General features: G+C 47.7%; 1 protein-coding gene across 1 annotated transcript; it reads left to right on the forward strand.

Moving 5' to 3' along the window:
* The first annotated feature begins 110 nt into the window (after nt 1–110).
* On the forward strand, nt 111–25150 carry LOC104309098 (centromere-associated protein E-like). Its single transcript, XM_054177204.1, is given in 29 exon segments — nt 111–612; nt 676–734; nt 1054–1138; nt 2295–2383; nt 2462–2581; nt 4146–4274; nt 5176–5250; nt 5913–5987; nt 6108–6179; nt 8477–8528; nt 9254–9341; nt 9501–9627; nt 9960–10008; nt 10011–10078; nt 11300–11461; nt 11816–11891; nt 11894–11959; nt 12372–12487; nt 15887–15965; nt 16676–16794; nt 17143–17224; nt 17227–17276; nt 17837–17966; nt 17969–18013; nt 18455–18618; nt 19533–19847; nt 20678–20816; nt 20819–21000; nt 25082–25150. Coding segments are annotated over 29 exon segments (3384 nt in total).
* Nucleotides 25151–25300: the final 150 nt, after the last annotated feature.

The raw sequence follows: 25300 nt of genomic DNA on the forward strand, positions 1-25300 counted from the left end.
GCTAAACCAAGCTCCTCACAACCGCACCTCTGCATCTTCCAAACACCGCCAGGGATGGGGATTCAACCACCTCCATGCAGAGCCTGTTCCAGTGTTTGAGAAGCCTTTCAATGAAGGCTTTTCTTCTAACAGCCAACCTAAATAGCCCTTTCCCCCGAAGATCAGGCGCACAGAGCGCGCTCTGCCTCCCGAGACAGCGCTGCTGCGGCCTCTCCCAGTGCCCTCCACGGAACGCCCGCGACACCTACACAAAGTGTAACTCCGAACCAGCTGCAGCCCTCAGCGGCATGCCGCGAGCCGTGGCGTGCCGCTTTCACGTGCGCAAGACTACTACTGAAACCGCAGCGTTCAGCCCCTGCGGTCACCGCCGCGCCCCTCCCTGCGGGACCGCAACCCGCCGCGCCCAGCCAGCCGCCTCCGCAGCCCCCGGGCCGCCACCACGGCAGGACGCTGAGCAAGCGGCGGGGGGCGTGGGAAGGCGGCGGCGCCGCCTCAGCCGCTTGCCTGCGCGAGGCTTTTCCCGCGGTCCCCCCGTCAGCGCCCGGCGAGTGGTACGCTCCGCCCCGGCGTCTGCCCGGCGCGGGCCAATGGCAGCGGCCGCGGGAGGCGGCGGTGGCGTCCCGGCGCTGCTCGCTGCGGGGCCGTGAGCGGTTTGCCTAGCCCCGGGGGTGGCAGGCGGGGCTGCTGCCGCGCTCTGCGTGCGTGTGCGGCCGCTCATCGCCAGGAGAGACTCTGTCCGGGCGGGGCGGCCGCATCCGAGGCCCCGGCCGGACGGGAGGCTGAAGCGTGGCCCGGGAACCCCTCGACTTCCTTGGGTGTTGCTGGGCTCTTCGCACCTTCTGCTGGGGCCCCCGGGGGTGCCGTTACAGTCCTGCGAGGAGGGGGCGGCAGGGACATGGATGCGGCGTCCATCCCCGTGGAGGAAGGACAGAGCCTGAGAAATCAGCTGGCGGTGGCCGGAGAGACGTCCGTGCCCTGAGGGGTTGGACCCGCGTTACAGGAGCCCAGTCCTAACCTCGTAAAACTGATGGAATGTTTTCTGTTAGAGAAAAGGCTTTAGAAGGTAAATTGTCACTGCGCTGGAAGAGTGACAATAATACCATTTCTGAAGTGCATGGCACAAAAGTGTTTAGTTATGGTGAGAATACAAATGCAGTGCCTTTATTTTGATGTTTACGTGGAGTTTCCTTACTGTACTGCTTGAACGTTTCGCCCAACCCTAAGGGCTCAGCTTTGTGTGGTGGCCCTGAGCTCTCTTTCCCAGCATCGTAATCCTGAAGAAGTGCCGTTGGGACATACTGAATTCCTGGTTCATCAGTACCAGCAGTGTAGCTTTGAAGTCAGCTTCGTCGCGGATGTTGCTGTTTGTGTTCCGGCTGGTGCTGTAGGGCGCTTTTGGAATACGTGGTCTGTGTTCTTCCAAATGCATTACAGTTACGAGTGGACTAGACCGGGGTTAGTCCAGAGCATTTAGGAAGAAGAGGCTGTGGGAGCCCAAACCCAGACGGGGAAAGTGCACAGTGTGGATGCTGGATCATAACTGACTGCTGATGGGCAGAACGACTTCTCTAACCTCCTTTAGCCGCGCTGGGTCTTTCCGAGAGCTGCGAGGTTAACTCATACAGGGCTTAGCAGTACATAGGTATTGCAAGTCCAAACACCGGTTTCAGTAGCTCAAGGCCTTTCACTTCTGGGTCTTCCCTGCCCCCTTCTGCCCTTCCAGCAGCATTGCAGTCGCGATCCGAGTCGTTCTCGTGGTTTCTTTCGCTGTTCTGCCCATTGCAGCAGATGCCTGGGCGTGTGGGAATCCTTATCTCTGTCTCTTTGCAGCTGCAAACAGTTACCGCAGTTATCGTTGCTCCTCCCAAGCTCCAGGCTTCTCCGTTACCTATGTTGATGAAAATTACTTTTATTTATGTCCACAAACTATCTGGGAACATTTTCTAACAGAAATTCAAGCAGGGAGACAGAGTTTAATAAGTAGTCTGTCTTGTCAGAAGCCTTGTAGATCAACTAGACAGATTCTTAGGGTTAAATGGGGCTGCTGTGTAATTGGCCATGCTTCTTAGCTTGACGTGGCTGTTCATCACCTCCCTCCTGGGTCTGAGTCTAATATTTCCTTTTACCAAAAAAATGCCTGTGTTAGCAGTTATCACAGTTAATTTTTGTGTCTGAATTACCCCGTGGTCTGAAGCAAGCTTACTGGATTTGAAGTCAGAAACACTGAGTAAGCTGACAGCTTGGGTCTGGGCTGTGCTGCCAGGGATTCATGTGCTCTGCTTTGGGTTTTGGAGATCCTGTGTTTCGCTCAAGCGACAGCACTCAGCAGCGATGTGAAGGTGTAGCAGTTCCAATTCTGCAGTCAGCTGTACAAGGCTATAATGGTAACTGTTAAAGCTGTGTTTAAATCCCATTTGTGATGCATTTCATCAGTATTTAACAAAACCTAAACCTCTTTCTGGGCACAATATTTGCTTATGGACAGACAGCTTCAGGGAAGACATCCACCATGATGGGAAATGAGGATTCTCCAGGCATAATCCCTAAGGCAATTCAACATCTCTTCAAAGCTGTTTGTGAGGTGAGCAATTCACTGGAGTGACTGAAAGGGCTGGTGATGTTTGTGTTGCTGTATGCTACACTCAGCTTGTAGCAAGAAGCCATTGAAGGACAGTCATTTGTATTGGTCCATATATTGCAGCTACTTTGCTTGCTAGCCTTGCAAAGATGAGTGGCTTAAAAAGAGCTAATGAGATGCATTTAGTTGGAGTCAATTTGGTGGGGGAAGCCCCGAAGGGGGGTGGTTAAATTTGCAACTGTACTAAACCTTGATTACAAATAGATGCTCACTTGTGGGAGATAGGTAATGTGAAGCTTTGTGTGCATTCCACTCTTGTCAAAATGAACATTAGTCAAGACTTCAGTTGAAAGCAAGCAAGCTTGCTTGTTAATTCAGTGTCAGAAGTATTGTAGGCTAATTGCTCAGTGCTAAGTGGAAGTAAGGAGGTGGTGCAAGTTAAAATAGCCATTGTCCAAACATCATTTGCAGAGTGCTTTAGTTGTGATCAGTTTCATGAATAAATCATTCTCCTACCAGGAGGTGGAGAGTACCTTCTGGGTACACAAAAGAAACTAAAGCAAGAGAACATTTTTTTGCTGTAGTATTGGAGTTTGTGGTGCAGCCTCTTCTCTCACCGCTCTTCTCTACCAGGGAGGCAGAGGAAGAAGCAATCTAAGCAAGCAGAGACAAGACAAGCTACACAGAAGAAAGACTACACAGAAAGACACTAGGTAGGGAAAGGACTTTTAAGTGGGAGAACTATTGCCACGCTTCTGTAGGGCAGTTGCCTTACTTGTACAACATACTTGAAGTGATACAGTATTAATGCAGCTGGGAAGAGTGTATTGGCTTGAACTGAGCTGGAGTTAATTCTCCTCACAGCATCTTTCCAGTGCTGTGGGTTTTGCAGCAGTAGTTGATAACACAGCAGTGTGTTGGCTATGGCTGAATCCAGTATCCAGGCTGTGTCCTTTCAACATTGCCCTGCCCCAAGAGTACCTTGAGGGGTGGGCAAGATCTTGGGAGGGGACACGGCTGAGCCAGCTGCCTCAGACTGGCCAAAGAGGTCTTCCATACCATATGAGGTCAGCTCAGGTATAAGAGGGGAGTGAAAGAAGGAAGTGTGGGGATTTGTCCGTGGTGTTTATCCTCCCAAGGAACCCCCAAGCTCAGAGAGCCCTGCTGCCTGAGCCCAACCACCGTCCTGCTGCTGGGCAGTAGAGGCTGACCTCTCTCTGCTTTGTGCTTCCTTGCAGTCTGTTGCTGTTTGCTTATTAGTGTGATTAAATTGCTCCTATCCTATTCCTGGCTTCTGTTATATTTTCTTTCCCTTCTTCCCCTGTTCACTTAAGATGGGGAGTGATAGAGCAGCTTGGTGGGTATCTGGCCTCCAGGCCAGGGCCAAACCACCACAAAGAGGTAGAAGAAAAATGATTCTATATTGGTAAATGGTGGTGTCCAAAGAGGATGGGGAGAAAGAAATCCATGGAATGGTATTCAAAGGTCAAGAATACTTGTATTAGAAGGTGTTCCTACATGAGTCTGGTTTTGATGTGGGTTTGTTTTGGTTGATTTTTAACGTTAGATTCCAGATACAGACTTCCTGCTGAGAGTTCCTTGCATGGAAATCTCCAATGAAATCATTGCTGACTTGCTTTGTGACCCCAGGAAAGAAAAGCCTCTGGACATTAGGAGGATGTTAATGTAAGTGAATGTTAGGTAGTGGAAATACTGTCTGGAGGAGGAGGAGGAGTTAAAAAAGGCCTTTGGGAGCACCTAGTTGAAAACTTGTCTGTCAGCTTGTGTAACTGTTACCTGCAGAATTAGCAGGACGTGGGGTGGACAGCAGTGGTGCTGGTTTATCTTTACAGATGTCTGTGGAAGTTAAGCTAATCCTTTCAGATTGCCAGGATAGTGTCATTTTTGTCACTTTGACTGTGAATACTTGGGAGTTCTGTTAGCTAATAAAACCTCTGCAAACGTGGTGTGAAAGCTACAGCTAATGTGTTACAAGTCTTCAGCAGATACACAGAGTTATTTCAATACTGTGCTCCTATCCTCTACCGTGTGTACAGCTCGCCTGTAGGCAGGGAGCCAGTACCAGATTACAGCTACTCCATGAGACGGTCAGTAGAGAGCACAAAGCTATCAATGTCATCCTCAGTATCTTTACATGAAGCTTTGTAGCAAATCCAAATTGGCACTTGGATATTTCTCTTTTTTTGGTGGGGTTTGGCTTGTGTTTTTCCTGTGCCCTCTCTGCTCAGTGATTCTGAGACTCGAGCAGGCAGGGCGATTTATCTGTTGTATCCTTCTGGCCTTACATTGCCTGGGGGGTACTCTTAGATTGCCTCAGAAAATGTCCAGGGGGATATTTCTGCTAATTTTGCTGTTGGGAAACTGCAGAGCTGTTTGATTCCTGTGCCTTTAGGGCTACAGTTCCAGGAAGGATTTAAACTTTCTGCATCCTTTTTGTATGGAGTAAAAAGGCTTTGGAGCGGTGATGGCAGCAAGCCAGAGTGAACACTGCAGGAGGCGCTTGTAAGGCCAACTTAAGCAAAGCATCCAACGAGCCTTGGAGTGCAGTAAAGTCTATTGCTGGTTTCTCTCTTCAGAGGAATAGATTTGTGGAAGACCTGATTGAAGAGGTGGTGGTGGCCCCTGAAGAAGTGATGGAATGGATCAGTGTGGTGGCTTAGGCTGGGTGCTGGCCCAGATGCCACTGCGCAGGCCACACCTGGGAGGTCCCAAGGGGTGGGCCCAGCCCAGGGGGTGGTCACAGGGACCAGGTATTCCATTCCCATAATGCCCTGCTCCCCTATAAAAAGGCCATGCGGGGTCTTCACTTCCTCTTTCGTCCCCTGCTGCTGCCTGGGTAACATGGCGTGAGCTGCCTCCCTTGGGCCTGCCCAGGACCAAGGCTGGGGGGGGGGGGGGAAGAAAGAGCCCTGGGGGGGTTTGGGTGTACCCCCAGGTGGGGATGGGATGTTCTTGGGTATGTTCTGGGATCTCTCTCTTTGTCATGGTGCTTGTGGGTCTCTGTAAAACTTTCATTGTTGTTTGTTATTGTTTTCCTATTTAAACTTTCCATCACTTTTTTTGCAATCCGTTTGCCTGAGTCGTTATTTCTGCCTGTGGCGGGGAGGGGATCTGCCCCAACCCATTACAATCAGGAAAGGAGAAGGTAAGTTGTCTAGCTCAGGTCAGCTGATGAGAGCTCAGCAAAGCTTTGAATGTGTTCAGAGTAATGTATTAAATGTATTTAGTATTGTGGAGCCTCTTTTGGAGATTATATTCAGAAAGTAATATTTTTCTGCTTGCTCTTAAATTGTGCTTTTTGTGTCTGCTGCAGTGTATCAGAATGCAAGCATTAAGTATGCCAGTATTGGGTTTTGACAGGGAATCGCCGCTGTGGGGAAAGCAATGGGTGAGCACAGCAGCTGTCCCCACACTGTCCTCAGTAAAGACTGCTTCACTATTGGGAGAGGCTTTGCTAGGAGAGGCTTTACTGTTGAAGTGAGAAAAACTTTGTTGCCCTCTCTTCTAGATCATTGAAAGCAGAGAAAAAAGTGACCTTGCCAATGCAAGCTGTGATGGAGCAGTGATGGTATCCCACCTGGTGTGCTGTACTCCAAGCTATTACTTAAGCATTTAAGTACAGCTACTACTGCTGCCTCTCGTTTGAGGCAATAATGTTACTCTATACTGTTAGTACAAACTTTGTTAACTCCTAGAATGCATTGCTTAAGCAGAAATCAGTCTCTGGTCATCTGCACAAAGGGAGACTCCTGAGCTGTTACCTAAAGAACATTTTCCCACCAAAGGGCATTGTGGTGTGGAAGCAGTTCCTGGGGAGTGTTCTGCCCTTCATGGGAGCATGAGGTGCTCCTCTCAGATTGCTCTTACATTCTTGTTAAACACAGCAAAGCTTCAGCTGCTGCTGACAGTTCCTGGCCACTGACAAGCTCAGTGGAGTCAAGTGGATAACATGAAGGCTTCTCTTCTCCTCAGATTTAGTTGTTGTTAGAAGACTCTTAGAGCTGCAATGGCCAGAAGAGTAATTCTTTTCAAAAGCAACCCCAGTTAGCCTTTGGTGGATTACCAGTGTATGGAGTGCCCTGAGCTGGGAGGCACATGGATGGTTGCTAGGGGAGCAGTTTGCTGTCAGTGTATGGAGTGCCCTGAGCTGGGGGAGCAGTTTGCTGTCAGTGTATGGAGTGCCCTGAGCTGGGGGGCACATGGATGGTTTCTAGGGGAGCAGTTTGGTGTCAGTGTATGGAGTGCCCTGAGCTGGGAGGCACATGGATGGTTGCTGGGGGAGCAGTTTGCTGTCAGTGTATGGAGTGCCCTGAGCTGGGGGAGCAGTTTGCTGTCAGTGTATGGAGTGCCCTGAGCTGGGGGAGCAGTTTGCTGTCAGTGTATGGAGTGCCCTGAGCTGGGGGGCACATGGATGGTTTCTAGGGGAGCAGTTTGGTGTCAGTGTATGGAATCCCCTGAGCTGGGGGGCACATGGATGGTTGCTAGGGGAGCAGTTTGGTGTCAGTGTATGGAGTGCCCTGAGCTGGGGGGGCACATGGATGGTTGCTAGGGGAGCAGTTTGGTGTCAGTGTATGGAATCCCCTGAGCTGGGGGGGCACATGGATGGTTGCTAGGGGAGCAGTTTGGTGTCAGTGTATGGAGTGCCCTGAGCTGGGGGGCACATGGATGGTTGCTAGGGGAGCAGTTTGGTGTCAGTGTATGGAATCCCCTGAGCTGGGGGGGCACATGGATGGTTGCTGGGGGAGCAGTTTGGTGTCAGTGTATGGAGTGCCCTGAGCTGGGGGGGCACATGGATGGTTGCTGGGGGAGCAGTTTGGTGTCAGTGTATGGAGTGCCCTGAGCTGGGGGGCACATGAATGGTTGCTGGGGGAGCAGTTTGGTGTCAGTGTATGGAGTGCCCTGAGCTGGGGGGCACATGGATGATTGCTGGGGGAGCAGTTTGGTGTTTTCAGAGAGCCAGATCAACTGGAGGAGTGTGACTGGTGTGAAAGCATTCCAGCTTGCTAAAATCTACCTGAGCACTCTCCTGCAGAACTGGGGATGGCATCAAGTCAGTCACATGTGTTGTGGAAAGGGCTTTCTCTTCTGTCTTCATGTGGAGGAATTTGAGTGTGAGCACTGCTTGTGGAGTACTTGAGCAGAGCTGCTGCCTACTCTTTTTCTTGCTGTAACTGATGGGGTCTGCTCTTAGAATACACTCCACCCTGTGTCTCTTTCAGCTAACTTTCAGTAGCCATTCTTGTGGAGGGGGAGACCTTTTTTGGCCCTTCTGGTCTGTTGCTGCTTGGAGTTAGCACAGGATTTCTTTCCTTTTGAAACAGAAAGCAGTGAGGGAGGGCTGCTTGCTCAGGCAAATCCTTATGGGAATGCTATGAAGTTCTAGTTGACTTGGAACAAACTTCAGAGGGGTGCTTTTCCTTTGGTTAATGTCTTCCTTATCCTCAGAATGACAGGCAAGGAGAGACAGCTGATGTAGGACAGGGCCCTAGTTAGTATCATCCAGGCTCTCTTTTTCCTACAAAAGATTGGACCAGATGACCTGTGACTTTGTGAAGCCTCCTACAGCTTGAGTCTGTGGTGAAATCTTCTATACTGAGAAACTGTACTTGACCTTGTTCCTGAGGGTAGGGAGAGGTGCACTGGAAATCAGAAATGCTCTTCAGAGTGCTGTAACAGTTAATACAGACTTACTGTGTCCTTATGTACCTTGGAAGCATTGATTGCTCTGTGTGTAATAGTTTCCACTAATGACAGACCTCTTGCTCTTTCCTAAGTGTGTCTTTGTTAACAATTACATAAATTAGAGGTTTAGAATTCAGAGAATCTGAAACCCAAGTGCCTCAGAACTAACCTGTGAGAGATTTCCTGACTTTGCAGAGCTTGGTAGAGCTGGCAGGCGGTGAAGGAGCTACACAAACAGGATCTGAAGGTGAGTGGTACATGAGGCTCTCCTGGTGACCACTTCTGTTCATTAACCCATATGAAAAATGACAATAGGGAATGATCTGATCCATGTGCTTTTGAGTTCTTTGTAAATCTCTCTCCCCCTTTGTAGGGCACATTCTACTCAAGAAAACCCTGCAAGTGCTCTGAAGTGCAAACGATTGGGTAGTAGTATGGCTTTTCAGAAGAGCAGGTCCAGCAACTGCCATCCACCTATAGTCAAGAAATCATTAGGAGCTTGTAGGGACTCATGTGAAGGTGAAGAGTGACCAGATGGCTGACTTCAGCTGAGAAGCTCGGTTGCTAACAATGACAGCATGAGGCTGCACAAGAATGCCTTGATGGTTAGAAGAAACTGGCCTGAGGGCAGCACAAGTTAATACTCTTCTACAAGGAATAACCTGGGAGTTTGTTGTAATTGACACATGTAACTGTGGACATGTGTGAAACCCAAGCAGGAAACACAAAGTTGTGATGGGTGCAGACAGCTCCTGGGTCAGGTTTCAGAGCGTATCTGCGATGCCTTCTTCCGACGCACTGTGGCAGTTAGAGAGGATTTGGTGCTAGCTGCTGACGGATCAGTGGATTGTGGTACTGGAGATGGAAACTCCTAGAGCAGAGCATTTCACATCTGACAGTTTGAAAAGACATTTCCACATTCTGTTCCATTGCTTTAAACCAGAGCCTTTAGCAAATTCCTGTGCTGCCCAGGTGTGTGAGGGCAGGAAGGCTGCAGCACAAACCGGAGCTTGCTCGTTCTGGGCCAAGTCGTCAAACAGCTTTCTGATGCCCCTTCTGGGTCAGCATTTGTGTTGGGGTACCTGCTTGGTGAGTTTGTGTCTTGTCTTCAATAAAGATCCTCTACAGGTAACTCTGCTTTCTGTGGATAGAGTTAGTTACTGGGCTTTTTCTGTACAAAACAGGAATTATTTTTCCCTTCCCTCTTTCTCCCCATCAGCCTCATCAGTCCCAGAGACAGCAAGCTGGCTCGAATTCTGCACAGCTCCCTGGGAGGGAGCGCTCAGACAGTTGTTGTTTGTACAATGACTCCTGTTTCCTTTGATGAAACACTCAGTACTCTTCAGGTCAAACATCTCACCTGCTTTAAAGCATTTTTCAGGCTCCAGGCTTCACTGTAGACAAGGTGAAGAGGTGGAAAATGGAGTCTTCTGGATCTGTAGTCACTTGAGTATCCCAAAGCCCAAAGAGGACCTTGGGGAGCTGAAATGTGCACAGCATCTTTTCTCAGTCATGTTGTACTATGTTGTCTCAGTAAAGCTTCCTGGCAGGTGGAACAGCTCCTTTATATGTTGATCTTTGTCTCATTTCCTAGTGGCATTAAAGAGACAGAGTCAGAGTAAGTTTTTGCTGGTGTATTTGTTCTGTCACTGTTGCCCACGACAGAATACTCTTCCAGTTTGCCAGTACAGCCAAAGGAGTGAGGAACACTCCAGAAGTCAATGAAGCACTGATGATGATGCTCTCCTGAAGAGAGACCACAAGGGAATTCTGGATTTGAAAAAGCAGCTGGAGGAAGTATGTAATACACTTACTGAAATTAATCTCTCCTTAATATTGATTGAAAATGTTCTGTTGCAAACAAACCAGCTGGAAGGCACAGCTAAGCTGAAGTGATATCTCTCACTTCTGTTGAGAGAAGTGCAAAAGGTGATGTGAGATTTAGAACAGCTGATGACAGTCCTGATGTCTCTGTGTGACAGCTGACACAGGATGAGAGCAGCTGAATTGCTTTCTTATGCAGCTGAACGTGTTTGAGCTGCCCATTTGTTATGACTTAGAGTATATTTTAGTGGCACAGAGCAGAGGATTCATTGCCCTGTGAGAAGCTATTGACTGCTGGTTAGGCTCCAACTTCATCATTTTTCCCTCTTGCTGATGTTTTAACTTCAGTTTGGCTTGCAAGAACTTGCAGCTGTGTAAAACTACTGGCCAAACTTGCAATGTATAGGCAGAAGATTTAGGAAAGGAGTAACAGTGACTTGCTGCCAGACTGCAGTCTCCTCTTCAGACACCTCCAGCAATCTATGGAGTTGGGGAGCGGTCTGGCAAGTCTTGTCAAAGCATGGAAAGCCACAGGAAGCTCACAATTTGGAGCATACTGCTCTGATGAATCAAATCATCAAAACACACAGTTGTAATTGTTTTTCAAACTGCAGGCACAGGAAAAACTGACAAATGACATCTTAAAGAGAATTAATCTGCAGCGGGAAGTTTTGGCTGCCTCCTGAGTTCGTAGGTAGTGAGTCGAGTACTTAGTACAGAAGAGTTGGTTGCAGAGTGCCCTGGGAACTTTGAATTAGTGTAAGGGACTGTAAGCTGATGATAAAGCTGTTCAGCTACTGCAAGGCAATTGCTTTGCAACAGGACACGTTTTCAGTGCCTCAGCTCTTGACCCCGTGTGTTACAGTAGCTTGCTGTTACTTGGCAATTGGCTCACAGCCCCCAGAGAGCTTGGGGCTCCTGGCACCAATGGGAAAGTCCTCTCTGTTACATTTGCAAGTGCTGCCTTACTTTGTTGGTAGAAAAATCTGAGGCTGTATTGCTTTGAGCCTTTGACTTTAACTCCCCAAGCTGACTAGACTGTCAGTTTCATCCTTCAAGATTAACCACAGCTCTCCCAGAGTTAGAATACAGGTGCAGTTGCCTTTAAAGTATCAGTAATTGTGTACTCTCTATAGAAGTGATTTGGTTTTGCTCTTAAAATGTGAATTTAATGAAATGATCTTTTCGTGGAAGGTATCTTCCAAGACTCAAATTCATGCAATGGAGAAAGACCAACTGGCCCAGCTGTTGGAAGGAAAACCTTCTCTTCAAGAAGTACAGGAAGACAGGATACACAGTTTAACTGGAGTGCTGGGGACTTCTGCCTCCTTTCCCTCTGAAGCAATGCTGAAGCCAGCACCTCTTCTGGATCTGAGTTGTTAACTCTGAAATGCTTTGTGAGAGGTCATATTAAACAGGCAGTGGCACACTGACATTGAAGAAGGTTTGCTGGGCAATTCTCACGTGCCTAAAGCTGCCCCTTTGAAGAATAACTTCTGAGTGTTAAGTCAGTCTTGCCTTAGCCTGCACAGACTTCTGCTTTCCAACTCCTGTGCTGTATGTTTAAGTTTTGGAGGGGGGAAAAAACCAACTGCAAAACACCTGTCCAGTAAGCTGCTGGTCCTGTTCTAGAGCTAGCCCAATGCAACATCTACTCTCCACTTCAGTGTTTTGGTTGCATTACTTTCCTTGTAAATTCTCTTTTTTAAGGCCAAGAAAAGAAGAAGGGAGGCTTGGGCTCCTGCTGAAAGAAACCAGACAAATGTGAGGTATTTTGAAGAAACTGAAAGTCAAGGCCATCTGAAACAAAGGAAATGACATTGTCTGTGTTTTCACCAACAGACATGGAGGGTTGTGAGTATCTTCAGGAAAAAATGAGGAAACTGTGCAAAGCAGCTTTTAAATGAGAACTAATCCCTTCTTAATGAGGGTCCATGAGAAAGCAAACTTGCTAACAGTATGGGAGCATTCAGCTGGCACTATCCTACCCCAAATGTTTCATGGAGCCAGCTTTACAAGTTACCTGTAAGCCATTAGGGAGTTACATCTGTGTGCCAGCCAAGAATGCAGCCTGGAAGGGAAGTGGTTGTAGCACAGTTCTGGAAGTTCTCTTACTGGCATTCAGGCTAATTTTATTCAGAGGGTCGTGGCACAAGTTTTACTGTCCCAGGTGAAGTCACATGTAGTGAATTTCTGTGGGATAGCTCTGCAGATATTAGTTTCCTAACAGATGAAATAGACTCTTGGCACACATGAACAAGCACAGCTGAAAACAGGCAGCTGAGCTTAGCAATAAATGAAGTGAGGGAGAAGCTGAAGGAAGAAACAGAAACCGATGAATCTGAAGCACTGGAAGAACAAACACAAGAAGACTGAGGTAGGGTGCCTTGGAGTAAATTCAGACTGAGGATATGTTTCTGCTCTAATTCTCTGGTTCATTCACAAACAGATGGTGTTGCATGTTGAGGAGCAGAATGAGTGAACAGACCTAGGGTTAAACTGGATTTCCTCTGTAACACTTGGGCTCCGACTTCGGGAGAGTCACGTAGTGAAGTCTGCTTGAACATGTGAACAGCCATGGAGAGCTCCCCAAAGAGGTGCATGATCTGAATCCCACTTTAGAGTTGTGCAGGAGACAGGTGTCTGGCTGCCTAGAGTAACACTTTGGAACTGTTCTCAAGACAAAGCATGTTTGCTGAGTTGTACTGCATACATTCACACAAAGCATCTTGGTTCACAAGCCAAGGCAGCTCTGGCTTTTGGTCATCCTTGGCACTGTGTGGATGCTGGCTTAACATTTATCTCACTGAGAAAATACTTCTGAAAAGCTGTGAGTAGTAATGTCTGTGGGAAACTTGAAACCTTGAGTGTTGTGGTAGGGTGTCAGAAAAGGTAACGCTACCTTCAGGGTAAATGATGATATAGGAAATGCTGTTGGGTTGGGGGTTTGGGGTTGGGGGTTTTCTTAGTCATCTTCATTTCCTTGTGGAGAAGTAGTTTTTGCCCAGACACTTGCTTTATTGGCAAGCAATTGTTTTGTGCCACAACTCTGTAACCTGAGATGCCTGTGACTTCTCTTAGGTTCCAGCTGCCAAAGGGCCAGACCATGTCAGTCACAGCACACACACATCCTGTGAGCAAGCTCCTACCTTGAATCTGCCAAACCCAGAAGATACTCCCAGAAAACCCCAAACCTGTGGTGCTTAGACAGGGATGGATCGTTGCCACTTCTTTCCTGATCCCTCCTCTGCAGGTTTACTTGTATGTGCTGTTCTGTCTGATGTCTTCTGACCATGGCATTAATGTTGAATCTGAAGTTGCATCCTTTGGAGTTGTTACATTTTAAAAAGATCCCTTCTGATTTTCATTGTTTCCAGAATCAGTTTCTCGGTCTGCAGCGAATGGGATCCATAGCAGATTGTTACTTGGCTTGTGTTTGAGATTCTTTTTAGAAGACCCTTTGTATACTAGGCTAGAGTTGCCATCGTCCTCCTCAGCCAGCGTTTAACACCTCCTCAGCTGCAGGCTTCCTTGCCAAGATGATCTACTGACACAGGCAGTGCTCTGAAGTCCCTTCTGTTACAAGAATCATTACTGGATTCTTTAGGTTTCAGGCTGTCTTGCAGGACCTGAAGGCAGTCCATCCGTTGGAAGCACTTGATGCTCAAGATGAATCACAGAATGTGTGCTGCAAGGTCTCCATCTCGACAAGATCCAGAACAGCTTTGGTTGAAACAGAAGGCCAAGGCAGCAAGAGCTGGCCCAGATGAGACAGAGGGATGCCATCCTGACTGCATTAGCTGCCATTGGTCCCAGAGAGAAAAGGAAACCAGATTCCCCGGGCTCTGGATCAGGGACATAGGCACAGTGTCATTGTCCTGTTTGGCTTTGCTGCATCAGCCACACAGAAACTTTTCTGTTCAGAACTTTTTTCCTAGTTTGTGGAAGCTTTGAGTGGCAAAAGATAAATATTTATTGACAAGTGAAGTATATTTGGACCTTCCTGTGTCACTGAATATTGAAGTTTGGTGAGGTAGACAAACAGAAACAGAGGTTTATCCTTATAAATGAAATTGGAGGAAAAAAGAATCCCTACAGTTGTAGAACTGTGGATGTTGGAAGAGGCTTTTGATGTCATCACACCCAGCTGCTCACCTAGAGCTTGCAATCCCATGACTGCCACTAAAACACTACCCCTAAACCATGTCCCTCAGCACTGCATCCACCCATCTTTTAACTGTCTCCCGGGAGGGCAACTCCACTGCCACCTCCCTGGGCAGCCTGTTCCGGGGCTTGAAAACCCTTTCTGGGAAGAAATTGTCCCTAATATCCAACCTGAACGTCCCCCAATGTCTAAGCCACAGAAACATAACCTGCTCCAGTTCGCTTGGAACACCTTCCCTATTAGCAGCCTCACGAAGAGCGAGGTGTCAGCCACAGCCGCTGCAGGAAGGATTGCTGCCGTCCCAACCTGCGGCGGAATCCGGCCGGCCGCTCTCTGCCTGCCCTCTGCTGCTGACGAGGCCTTACTGCTGCCACAGGCGGGGAGCAGCAGGAGGCTGCTGCTTCCCAGAGGCACAGAATGGTAGGGTTTGGAAGGGACCTCCAAACGTCCTCCGCTCCAACCCCCTTGCCAGAGCAGGATCGCCTGGAACAGGTCACACGGGAATGCATCCAGGCGGGTTTGGAATGTCTTTAGTGAAGGAGACTCCCCAGCTTCTCTGGCCAGTCTGCCCCAGGGCTCTCTCACCCTTACAGTAAGGAGGTTTTCCCACACGTTGAGGTGGAACTTTGTGTTGCAGTTTGTATCCACTGCCCCTTGTCCTGTCACAGGACACCACTGAGAAGAGACTGCTCCCTTTTTCTTGGCTCTGGCCAGCCTGATCTAGTGTGGGGTGCCCTGCCCATGGCAGGGGGGTTGGAACTAGATGATCCTTGTGGTCCCTTCCAGCCCTGACTACAGCAAGGTTGCATACCTCAGGAAATCCAGGAGTCAACTTAAACCACCACAGATCTAATCACAAAATTAGAGCTCTAAGCCACCTCTGACAGCATCATCGTAGCATCCCTGTGACCGCCCTGTGCTTTTCAGACTGCAGGCTGGGTTTGCTTCTCTCTGTGCTCCACAGCATACAGAAATGCTCAGAGGAGAGTACTTGTTGTAAATCTTTTCACTCCTCTGAAAGTTTCAGGTGTGGGTTTTCTCTTTACCTATGCTTATGCCTATTCAGAGACACTTGTAGATGAAAAGCTTTTCTAACCAAGAACAGAAGAGGCCTTTGGCTTTGGGAGTGCTTTTCTATTTAGTTTGCTACTTGTCCCTTCTCCTGGAGAGTACCACTGGATGTGTTCATGGCTTCCTTTACCTTTTAATTTTGGCACCTCCTCATTCTTGTTAGTGACTAAATGAAATCACATCTTCACTCTCGTAAAACTCCAGTTAACATGATTACAGTTTGAAGTGTTTTATCTGTACGACTCCTGCATGAATTGCTTTGACAATGCTGCTCTTGTCTCTTGAGCTGGTGCAGATTCAATTGTACTTTAATCCTTTCTAATTACTGGAAAGCTAAACCAGAGCTTTGCATCTCCTGTGTGCATTTGAAGGAAGGTGGCAAGTTGGTTTGTTGCTGCTGGAGCAGATGTGGGTGCATGCATGGTTTGCACACTAACAGAAAACACAAGACTGACCTTGTTTGTTTTCATGGTGGTGGCAACTCGAACTGCTGGTGTGGGTGCCATCTAATCCCCTCTGCAATTGTGCTTCCGTTTGCTCTCCAGGTGCAAGACAGACCTGAAATTACCAACTTAAAGAATATGGTTTCAAATGCTGAGGTGTGCAGTGAGGAGCTGGAGGTGAGCCTCTCTGTGCCTTGTATGAAATGGGCTTGGGTTGTTTATCTTGGAACACTGATCTGCTGGGGACAAGCTGGATATCATATGGCTGTGGTTAATCTTACCAGCTTGTAATGGGTTGGGGCAGATCCCCTCCCCACCACAGGCAGAAATAACGACTCAGGCAAACGGATTGCAAAAGTGATGAAAGTTTAAATAGAGCGCGGTGAATGTTACAGAACACCCAAAGCGCAGTGACAAAGAAAGATCCCATCCCCACCTGAGGGTGCATGCAAAACCCCCAGGGCTCCTTCTTCCCCCTCCCTCTGCTGGGCTAGTCTCAGCTGGCCAGGCCTGAGACTGCCCATCCCCCTGTGGCCTTGGGCCCAATCAGGCCCATGGCCGGGAGATCTCTCCCCCAGTTACCAAGTCTCGGAGAGGGAAGGAAAGAGGAAGTGCCAGACTCCGCACTGGATCTTATAGTGGTGCAAAGAATTATGGTAGGAAATACACAATTTCCTGTGTCCATCCCTCTGGGCTGGACTTCTGGACACAGGAAGTGAATGCACCAGGGGGGCACCCAGCTCAAACTACAACACAGCTGCAAGGAGGAGATGTCTCAAACTCATTAATGCTTACTATGCATAAAGCAGATTTTAGTTAAAAGTCTTACTTGAAATACCAACCAAGGCCTTACAATCTTCCTTCTTCTCTTTTCTTTCACCAACTTATAAGTGGCAGAAATCAAGTTGGAAGAGTTGAAAGAGAGAGGCAACAAAATCAAGGTACTGCAGAGCCCAGTGGGAGACCTACAGAATGCAGTAGCAGAGAAAAAGGACACATCTCTCTCAGGGGTGAATTGTGAGTTTTCTGCTGGGTTGGGAGGTGGTTTTAGCTTCCCTGAAGGTGGGTTACATTTGGGTCTGACCTTGGTACAACCAAAATCTGTGTCCCCTACAGATGTTACAAACCTGGCTACAAACCTCAGTGTCAATGATTACATGATCACACAGCAGTTCTCTAGGAAAGCTAAGCTCTGGAGAGACTTTTTATCCTACGGCTTGCACAAGCCTGCTGCTGCTGCTTTCTGGAGTGAACATCCCAGCCTTGTGTTTGTGTTGTACTCAGTATAAACACAGTGGCTCTATTATGGCTGGTTTGGGTATGTTCCTTGGAGTTTTATTGGGAGTGTTTTCCCTCAGGGAAATTCTGATAAGCTACTTGAAGAAATTCAGCAGCTGAACAAATCCCTCTTAGATAGCGAAGCCATAGCCTTGGATGTCCAAACAAAGCTGCTTTTCTCAGAAGTGACAGTCTGGAGCTGAAGGAGAGGATGGCAAGTGCTTGTCCAAGTGCCTGTACAGCTGGGGCCAGAGGCGTGAGGAAGGCCATTGATAAAGGCAAGATGTGGTAGAGCATTTGGAGAGAGCTAATGACTCATGCTCCAAGTAACGTTTTTGTCACAGACCTCATAGAAAGGAATAAGTCTTGAAGAGAAACATAAACAGAAGAGAGGCTTCTCTCACAGGAGTGGGTGGTTAGTTTTAGGTTTGCCAGTGCAGAGAGAGCACATGAACAGTCTTCTGGGAGTCACTAGGACATCAGACTCCAAACATAGTTTCACCGCAGTTGGGAACTTGGCGGTGGGACGGAGCTCACTCTGAGCTTTGAAGAGGTCAAGACAAAACAGAAGTAGTTACAGCCCTCACCTGTGAGATATGTTTTGTTCCAGGGCTCTGCCAGCAGTGCAGTTTTCAACTGTGGCTTGCTCTGCCATATTTATGGAAGCTGAAGTTCAGAGTGCCAAGAGGAAACGCAGCAGGCGCAGCATTTACACGCTAAGCAAGTAGGCTTTTCTGTGTGGTGTGAATTGCAGGTGGTTTTGTTGTCCTGAAGGATGAACTCCCAAATAACTGCAAGCAAATGCAAAAGGATGTTCAGTTCTATCAAAGCCAAACAGAAGCAGGAGAAGCCAGTTACAGAAGAATGCAAGCTGGCTTGCAGAGAGAGCTGCAGGCTGTATTTCAGACAGCACAGGGCTGACTTCACTGACGGAGGGCAGAGTTCCCAGCGGTGCTGTTTCAGGTGCTGCTTTTCTTTGCCTTCTCCTCCATGGTGGGGGAATGGAATATTTTAGCTCTTGTTCGCTTCAATGCTTGGAGCTTCTGCCAGTATTAAAAATAATGGAGTTGCTGCTGCTGCTGCTGGCACACAGTAACTGCTTTAGCTTTTTCTTGAGCTATTGGGAGAGCTGCAGTTTGTGGAGTGTTTTGAATGTCTTCATGTGAAAGTCAAGTTAAGGAGGGCTGTTGGGGAGCATGTGAAACAAACTGGATGTCAACCTAACAAGTGGTGACAGAATTCAGACCAGTAGGTTTGGTTTTTAATTGCTGGCCATTATGAAATAGAATTTCCTAGTGTTACAGTGATCTGGGATCCAGAAAGCACCAGAAATCCTGTGCTTCATTCACAAAAAAACTTTTTTCTCTCTCATGCTTTGACTGAAAGCTCTAGATCTGCTCTCTCTTGTTGAGCTGGGAGAAAAGGCAGCTGACTTAAAAGGAGAACTAGAAAAAGCATTGAAAGAAAATGCACTTCTACAAAGCCAAGTACATGAGCTATCACAACTTCAGTCTCTTCCAAATACTGTTGAGATGCAGCAGAGAGGTAAATCTGAGGTTTTCCTTGGCTCTTTTTACTTGACTGGTAACATATGAATGTTGGATGTGAAGTTGTAAAGCCAAAGCTTACCTTGAATGAAGCTTTTCCATCTGTGTTCCTTTGGTTTGTGATGTATACACCTAGGAACAAATGCAAAGATCACATGTCTGATCAAAGTCTGGTACACTTAATCAGGAACTCATACTCCAGCACTTGCCTGCCTGTTTGCCTTGGTCACCAAGGATAATTGTGTGTAAATGTTTGATCCTGCCTTACTGGTCTAAAACTGAAGTTTTTTCCTAAGTAGGCAAAGACTGTTTCAAGACCTCTTAGCAGAAATCTTGGTTGAGAAGTGCTTTAACTTGAAAATTCTGGATAACTTGAATGAAACTTTCCTGTTTCCTGGCAGGTCAGGCCTCACAAGACTTGGTTTGTTAAGGGGTTTGCTTGCAAATACTTGCTGGGTCTCTCTCCTTAAATACCTGCTACAAAGCACAGGGAAAACTGTCAAGGGCAAGCAACCACAACTGCATGAATCATCTGCAGAGTTCTGAACCCAACCAGTGGTCTGCAGCCACCAAGAATCTGATGAAGTTTATGAAGCCTGTAGTGTGGAGAAAGCATCACTGCATCTTGTTGCAGAGCACGGCTCCAGTCCTAGTCCAGACACTGGAAAAAAGCCACCTTGAACATGTCTGTAGCTCTCCAGGGTTCCTTTAAGATTTGTTTTTTAAAGGGCTTGCCAGTCTTGACTCTCCTGGAAGGATTTTTTTGGATGGCTCCTGCCTGCCAAAGCAAAACTTGATCTCCCACAACATGTGCTTGCCTGGACTTCATTTCCTGTATCTGTGCATGAACCTCTCTTTCAGTATGCAACTCTGAGAAATGCTGATTTAGAAGAGGCTGTCAATATTGATTTTTCTGTTGGCAGCTGCTTGAAAAATGTGAGGAACTACACTTCTTAACATGGGAAAAGGAGAAGCTGCTTTCTGAAGTAGCTGATAGTGAAATTAGGCTCAAAGAGATGACTGAAGGCACTGGAAAAGCAGAGGACACTCTAGCAGATGCACGGCTTAGGTATGTGAGCTCTGATCAGGAATACCTAGCACTTAAAGAGCTCCCTGGAGAGCTGGAGCAAAAATACCTCTCTGTGTCAGAAAACAATGAGCAAATACAGCTCCAAGTAGATGTTCTGGCTCAAGAAGCACAAGAGGCTAAAGCAGCTCTGCATGAAGGGAAATCAGAGGTTAGTGTCAGTTTGCCTTCTTTTTATTTACAGAGAAGAGAGTTGATCCATTCCTAGTCTCAAAACAAAGCACACAAACCGCTTCTGTTGGAGCAGTCTGAAAGGTATAAACAACACTGTCACTGAAGTGCCTCTGGAGTGAGCAGATATTACTTCTATGCTGAGCGTGTAAGATTGCAGGGTGGTGGAGCTTAATGGACCTTCTTCACAGGCACAGAGTTATGTGAGTTGCTCCAGGTTAGATATCCCTCTGGCCTTGGCCTTTGAAGTCTTCTTTTTCCATTCTTCAATTCTTCCTTTCCTCTGCACATTTTATTGCCTTTTATTTTAAACTATGCTGCTGTGACCTACTCCAGTCATGGAAACAGTTTCCTCCTTGAGCTGAAGGCTGGTTAGAACAGATCATTTCAGCTAGAAAGAATTCCTGCTCCAGCAGTTTGGAGGGAGGGAGAAAAAGAACTCAAGCTGCATATTTTGGACAAGAGTTTCTGACACTGCTGTGGCTGTCACAGCCCAGCCTTGGATTTGGTAACTCTTGACTTGATCTTGAAGGTCTGCCACAGTTACCTGTGTGGTGGTGGTAGGTCTTACTGCAGTAGGGCTTCTGCTGAGGAGAAACCACAGGAAGGCTGCATAACCAAATGCTTATTTCAGGTGGACAGGAATATATAAGCAGTGAGTTAAAGTGGAATTATGAGCTTCAGGTTCGTTGCTGGAAGACTGAACCCTCAGCCTCTCTCAGCCAATACAAGGCCCTGCAAGATTGGGTCCCCCTCGTGCGGGTCTGCGCAACAATGGCAGTGTGTGACCTCTTCCCTCTCCAGTTCAAGCTCAGCAGCTGAATGAAAGACCTGGAAGAGGAGAAAGCAGAGTACAAACAACAAGTTCTTCAGGCAAGAGAAGAAGATATTGGGCCTCAGCAGAAGTGAAATGAATTGGAACAATTGGAAGGGCAAGAAAAGGTTCTGGAGCTGAGACCAAGGATTCAGAGATCCAGGCAGTTCTTCAGCAGCTTACTGGGGGGCAAGAAACAATGAGAACTCCGACTCAGGAAAGAGATGACCTGAAGCAAAGAGAGGAGTCTCTCCAGGCTGAGACAGACCAGCTCAGAGAGGATAGAAAGGAGACTGTGTCAGTGGTAGGAATTCTGTTGGTATGGGCAAAGACCATCCATGTGAGGGGAGGAGTATAACAACTCCAATTGAAGTGCACAGGGACTGGGGTTGGGTGTGGGTTGGTTTATTGCTTTGGGTGCTTTGGGCATTGAGTGGTTACTAACAGGGCAAAATGTTTGTGTTTGCTCTGGGGGGTTCTTTCTTCAGAGACCATTCTGGCACTCTCTTGCACAGACAAAGCCTGTTGGGTTTTCTCTCAGCACACCATTCTTTTCTGGGGGTGCTGAACAAGCATGAGCACGGACAAAGCATTTGGCATTGCTTTCTTCAGTGCTGCTTGGAAATGGCATCGTCTGCTTTTGGCCATCCCCTGAGAATGGACAGCAGCTATCCAGTGTGCAGGCTCAGCGTGACGGTCGCTGACTGTGCCTGGGTTTGTTCAGCCTTTAAAAGGCACTGGGAGACACTGAGACAGAGCCTGAGTGGCTTTGGAACCTTGGGTGCTCTGCACACTTTCAACTCAGCACTTGGCTGCTGCCAGTTCAGTCTTTGGTCACTTCTCACCTTTCCCTTGTCAAACTGTCTGCAGCTCAAAGACCATCATTAAAGATTGGCTTAAGTGAGCAAATGTCTTATCTGCTGTAGTGAACACAGCAGCATGGAGGCTGTTTCATTGCCACTCTCTCATGTTAGTCTGCTCTTTGTTTTGTGATGGGGGTGTATGTTGAGTGCCTTTTTGCTGCTGCTTGCAGACCCAAACTGCCTGCAGGAGTGCTCTGAGTTGTGTTACTCCTACTTTATTTCTTGTCCAGGCCATGAGAGCACCAAAAAGATTTTTAAGCTTTTCTTTAGTGTGAATTTCAGTTACTGGAAGCTGTGTTCTTTGTTTTCCACACAAACTGAGCTGAGCACTCCATAGGGAAGTTCACAGACCAGAACAAAATCCTAATTTGGGGCATTTTTGTCTCCACTACTTAGAGATTCAACAGTTAGCTGAGATGCTAAATACTGCCTCATGTGACAAAGCCCAGCTCCTGACTGAAAGAATTAGTCCTTCCAACCTCAAGAACAAATCTCATCAATTAACCAGGACAAAGCTGAGCTGCAAAAACTTCTCCAGGATGTAAGGTCTGAGCGGGAGCAGCTCAAGACAGAGCTACAGAACAGATCTGAGGTGGTTGGTATTGCCAGCTGCATACCTAACTGATTTGTAACTTCTCCTCTACAGTTAGTGCTTCAATCTCTGTGCTTCTGCTTCGGTGTGAAATACATTCAAAGCTGGAAGGCCCTCTTGACCAACTGAAGCAGAGCAACCTGAATCATGTGTCCATTGAGGTGAGCTGGCTGGGTAATGCAGAGCAGGTGACTGATGACAGCCTGAAAGAGAGAACCTTCAACCCTGAGGTGAACTTATTGCTCTGCTTGCTTTCAGGATGCAGGTAAAGCCTTTAACACTGAGGAGGATAAACCTTCCTGTTCTGTCATCTGTAAAACTGTATCTGGTGGTGGGACTGCAAACAATGGGATCAGTTGGTTTCCTTTTGCACTTCAGCAGCTGTTCTTCTTGCTTCAGGAATGTTAAACTGAGCTCCTCAGTTCCTGAGCCTGTTCACTTGAGGTCATTGCTGTCCAATCACCCCAATAAAAATACCTATAGTAACGTGGAAGTGCTTCATCCTTTTGGCTTCTACACAACCCTCCCCAGATCCTGACCTCTGTTACTCCCTATCCAAAATCAATGGTTTCAAATCTATCAGTTAGCTTCCTTCCCTAGAACAGGCAGCTCCTGTCATTCCCCAGGGCTTTGATAATTATTGTCCTAAGTATGCTCTCCCAGATCAGGACTAGAAGTCCCCTGAAAGCCCAAAGAAAGCAGGGTCTCTGCATGTGTGCAATACTTTAGAGTGTGTGCCATTGTGCTGCACTCTGTACAGCTTTGCAGCAGACTTGGGCATCATTTCATCCATGCTAGGAAAGTCCAAGTGTTGCTTCAGTTACCATCAAAAGTAATGAAGGACCAAATGGTGGAAGTGGCTTATGTAGTTTTCTCCCTTCACTGCCCTCCTACCTTAGAGCAGCAGTAGAGAGCTGTTACAAAAGGGCCACACAAGAAAATCTCTAAGTGTCTTGGGGGTTGTTCTATTAAAAAGCAGAAGCAAGCAAGCAGCAGGAAAAAGCCAGGGGAGAAAGGGCGCCCCCGGCCCCAGAGCCCTCCCCCCACAGGTATCACAGTATCACCAAGGTTGGAAGAGACCCCAAGGATCATCAAGTCCAACCTGTCACCACAGACCCCACAACTAGACCATGCCTCTAGTCTCTGCCACACAGCACCTCCCAAATCCTCACTTTGCTTTCTACAGCATCCTGGCAGTTCGTGCTCTGCTCATGCTATTATTCTTTCTCCTGGGACTGCTCTGGAGTATGAAAAGCTCCTCAGCCTTCCTCCTTCAGTGTTGTGACTCCATTGGGTCCTGTTGCAAAACCCTTTTCCTGCGGAGTCCATTGCCACTCTTGACTTCCTCAGGATCCCACCCTGGTGACAGGCATCCTAGAGGAATCTCCTGACAGGCACATGCTATGGAGAGAAGCTTTCACCACACACAAATGTCCTGTTGCCATAGCCTGGCAAGCGAAGCTTTCCCTTACCTGGATGTGTGTTTCCTCTCCGATGGCTTTGCTCCCTTGCCTCAATGAACACCTTCCAGCAAACTCTTCTCCTGTTTCCTACTGACCTGCTCTACAGCTACCTGAGAGGAAGTTGTAGTGAGGGGGGGGTTGGTTTCTTCTTTGATATGTAGTGACAGAACAAGAGGCAATGGCCTCAGACTGTGCCAGGGGAGGTTTAGGCTGGAGACCAGGAAAAATGTCATTGCAAAGAGAGCAGTCAGGCACTGGAACAGGCTGCCCAGGGAGGTGGAGTTACCACCCCTGGGGGCAGACAGAACTTTGTAGGCAGAGCACTTAGGGATATGGGTTAGTGGGCATGGTGCTGTTGGTTTGGCAGTTAGACTTGATCTTAGAGTTTTTCCACCCTTAATGATTTTATGTCCTTTAAGCAGACATTCCAATCCCCTCTGTTTCTGCAGGGGTCATGCTGATGTGAGTTACTGCAGGAATACTGCTGAACTGCCATGCAGCACCTTTGTGTGCCCCTCCCTGCCTCCCTTGGAAACTGAACTTGTCTCTTGGGAGGGATGCCACTTCTGAGAGCAGGGATGGTCAAGTGGGACCCAGGAACAAGACTCTGAAATGAGACAGTTCAAGATACTTCTTGTTTCCTCAGTGACCTTATTGCTAGCTGAGTCAAAAATCACTTAAAGCTTCTCTCTATTACTTATTTTCACTCTCAGCTTTCTCTGGAGCTGGGTGCCAGGATTGCCAACTGTTGTAAAAATGCCAATGGTGAATCCAAACAGGGAAAAGAGAGAACTGAGAAGTTGCTGCAGGAATTGAAGCCTCTTACAGCTCAGCTGGCCCCTGGTGGCTCTGCCAGTCTTGCCTGAGAAGCAAACTGCAGGCTTCCCAACCAATATCTGTGTCTAGGGAAAACTCCTGTGGTGCTGGTGTTCAGAGGAGAATGCTTTGTGGGGGCAGAATAGAGATGGCAACTGTAAATCTCTGCCAGTGCATTGGGCCAGGTTGTACTTCAGCTTTGGGGCTGCTTAGTTGTCATTGGTGAGATGCAAGTTTCAGCTCTTGCCTGGAACAGGATTGTGTTAATGGCCTGTCTCTGTACACAGACAGCTGGCAGAAAGCCACTGAACACATGATCACTTGGGGTTGAGGCACTGGGTTGAAGTGTGATAGTCTTGATCCCTCCTGTATGGTATTTGCTGTCAAACTGGAGCAGAATTGTCTCTAAGCCTAGAAACTGAGGGCTCTCTGTCCTGCACTGTTTGTGTCAGCTACCTTCACTCTTTCATGCAGCCTTGAGTCTCCAAAGCACTGAGAAGTGGCACAGAAGAGCGAGGTAGGCAGCGAGAGTTTCTGTGCAGCCTCTAGCGTTGGATTGTGTTGTGTGATTCGAGGAGGGTCTGTGCTGTTAAGGCTGAGGCCTTGTGCTGGTGCTGTTACCCCTTAGCAGGGCTACTTACAGCTGGGTGGTATATATCTCAACAGGCTGTGGACGTCAACATTCAGAAGCTGGGAAATGAAATGAATGAAGTAGCAAAAGATGTTGAAAGATGAGAGAATAGAACAAGAGTGTCAGTGGGTGAGCTCACCCAACTGCAAGCCAGCCTGCATGAGAGAGAGAAGCAGCTCAGAACTCCCTTACCAGTGAATCAGAGTCTTCAGGTGTGAGCAAGGGAACTTAATTCAGCAGAGAGGAGGCAGTCC

This window comes from Dryobates pubescens, chromosome 39 (assembly GCF_014839835.1).
Source record: "Dryobates pubescens isolate bDryPub1 chromosome 39, bDryPub1.pri, whole genome shotgun sequence".
NCBI classification, from domain to species: domain Eukaryota; kingdom Metazoa; phylum Chordata; class Aves; order Piciformes; family Picidae; genus Dryobates; species Dryobates pubescens.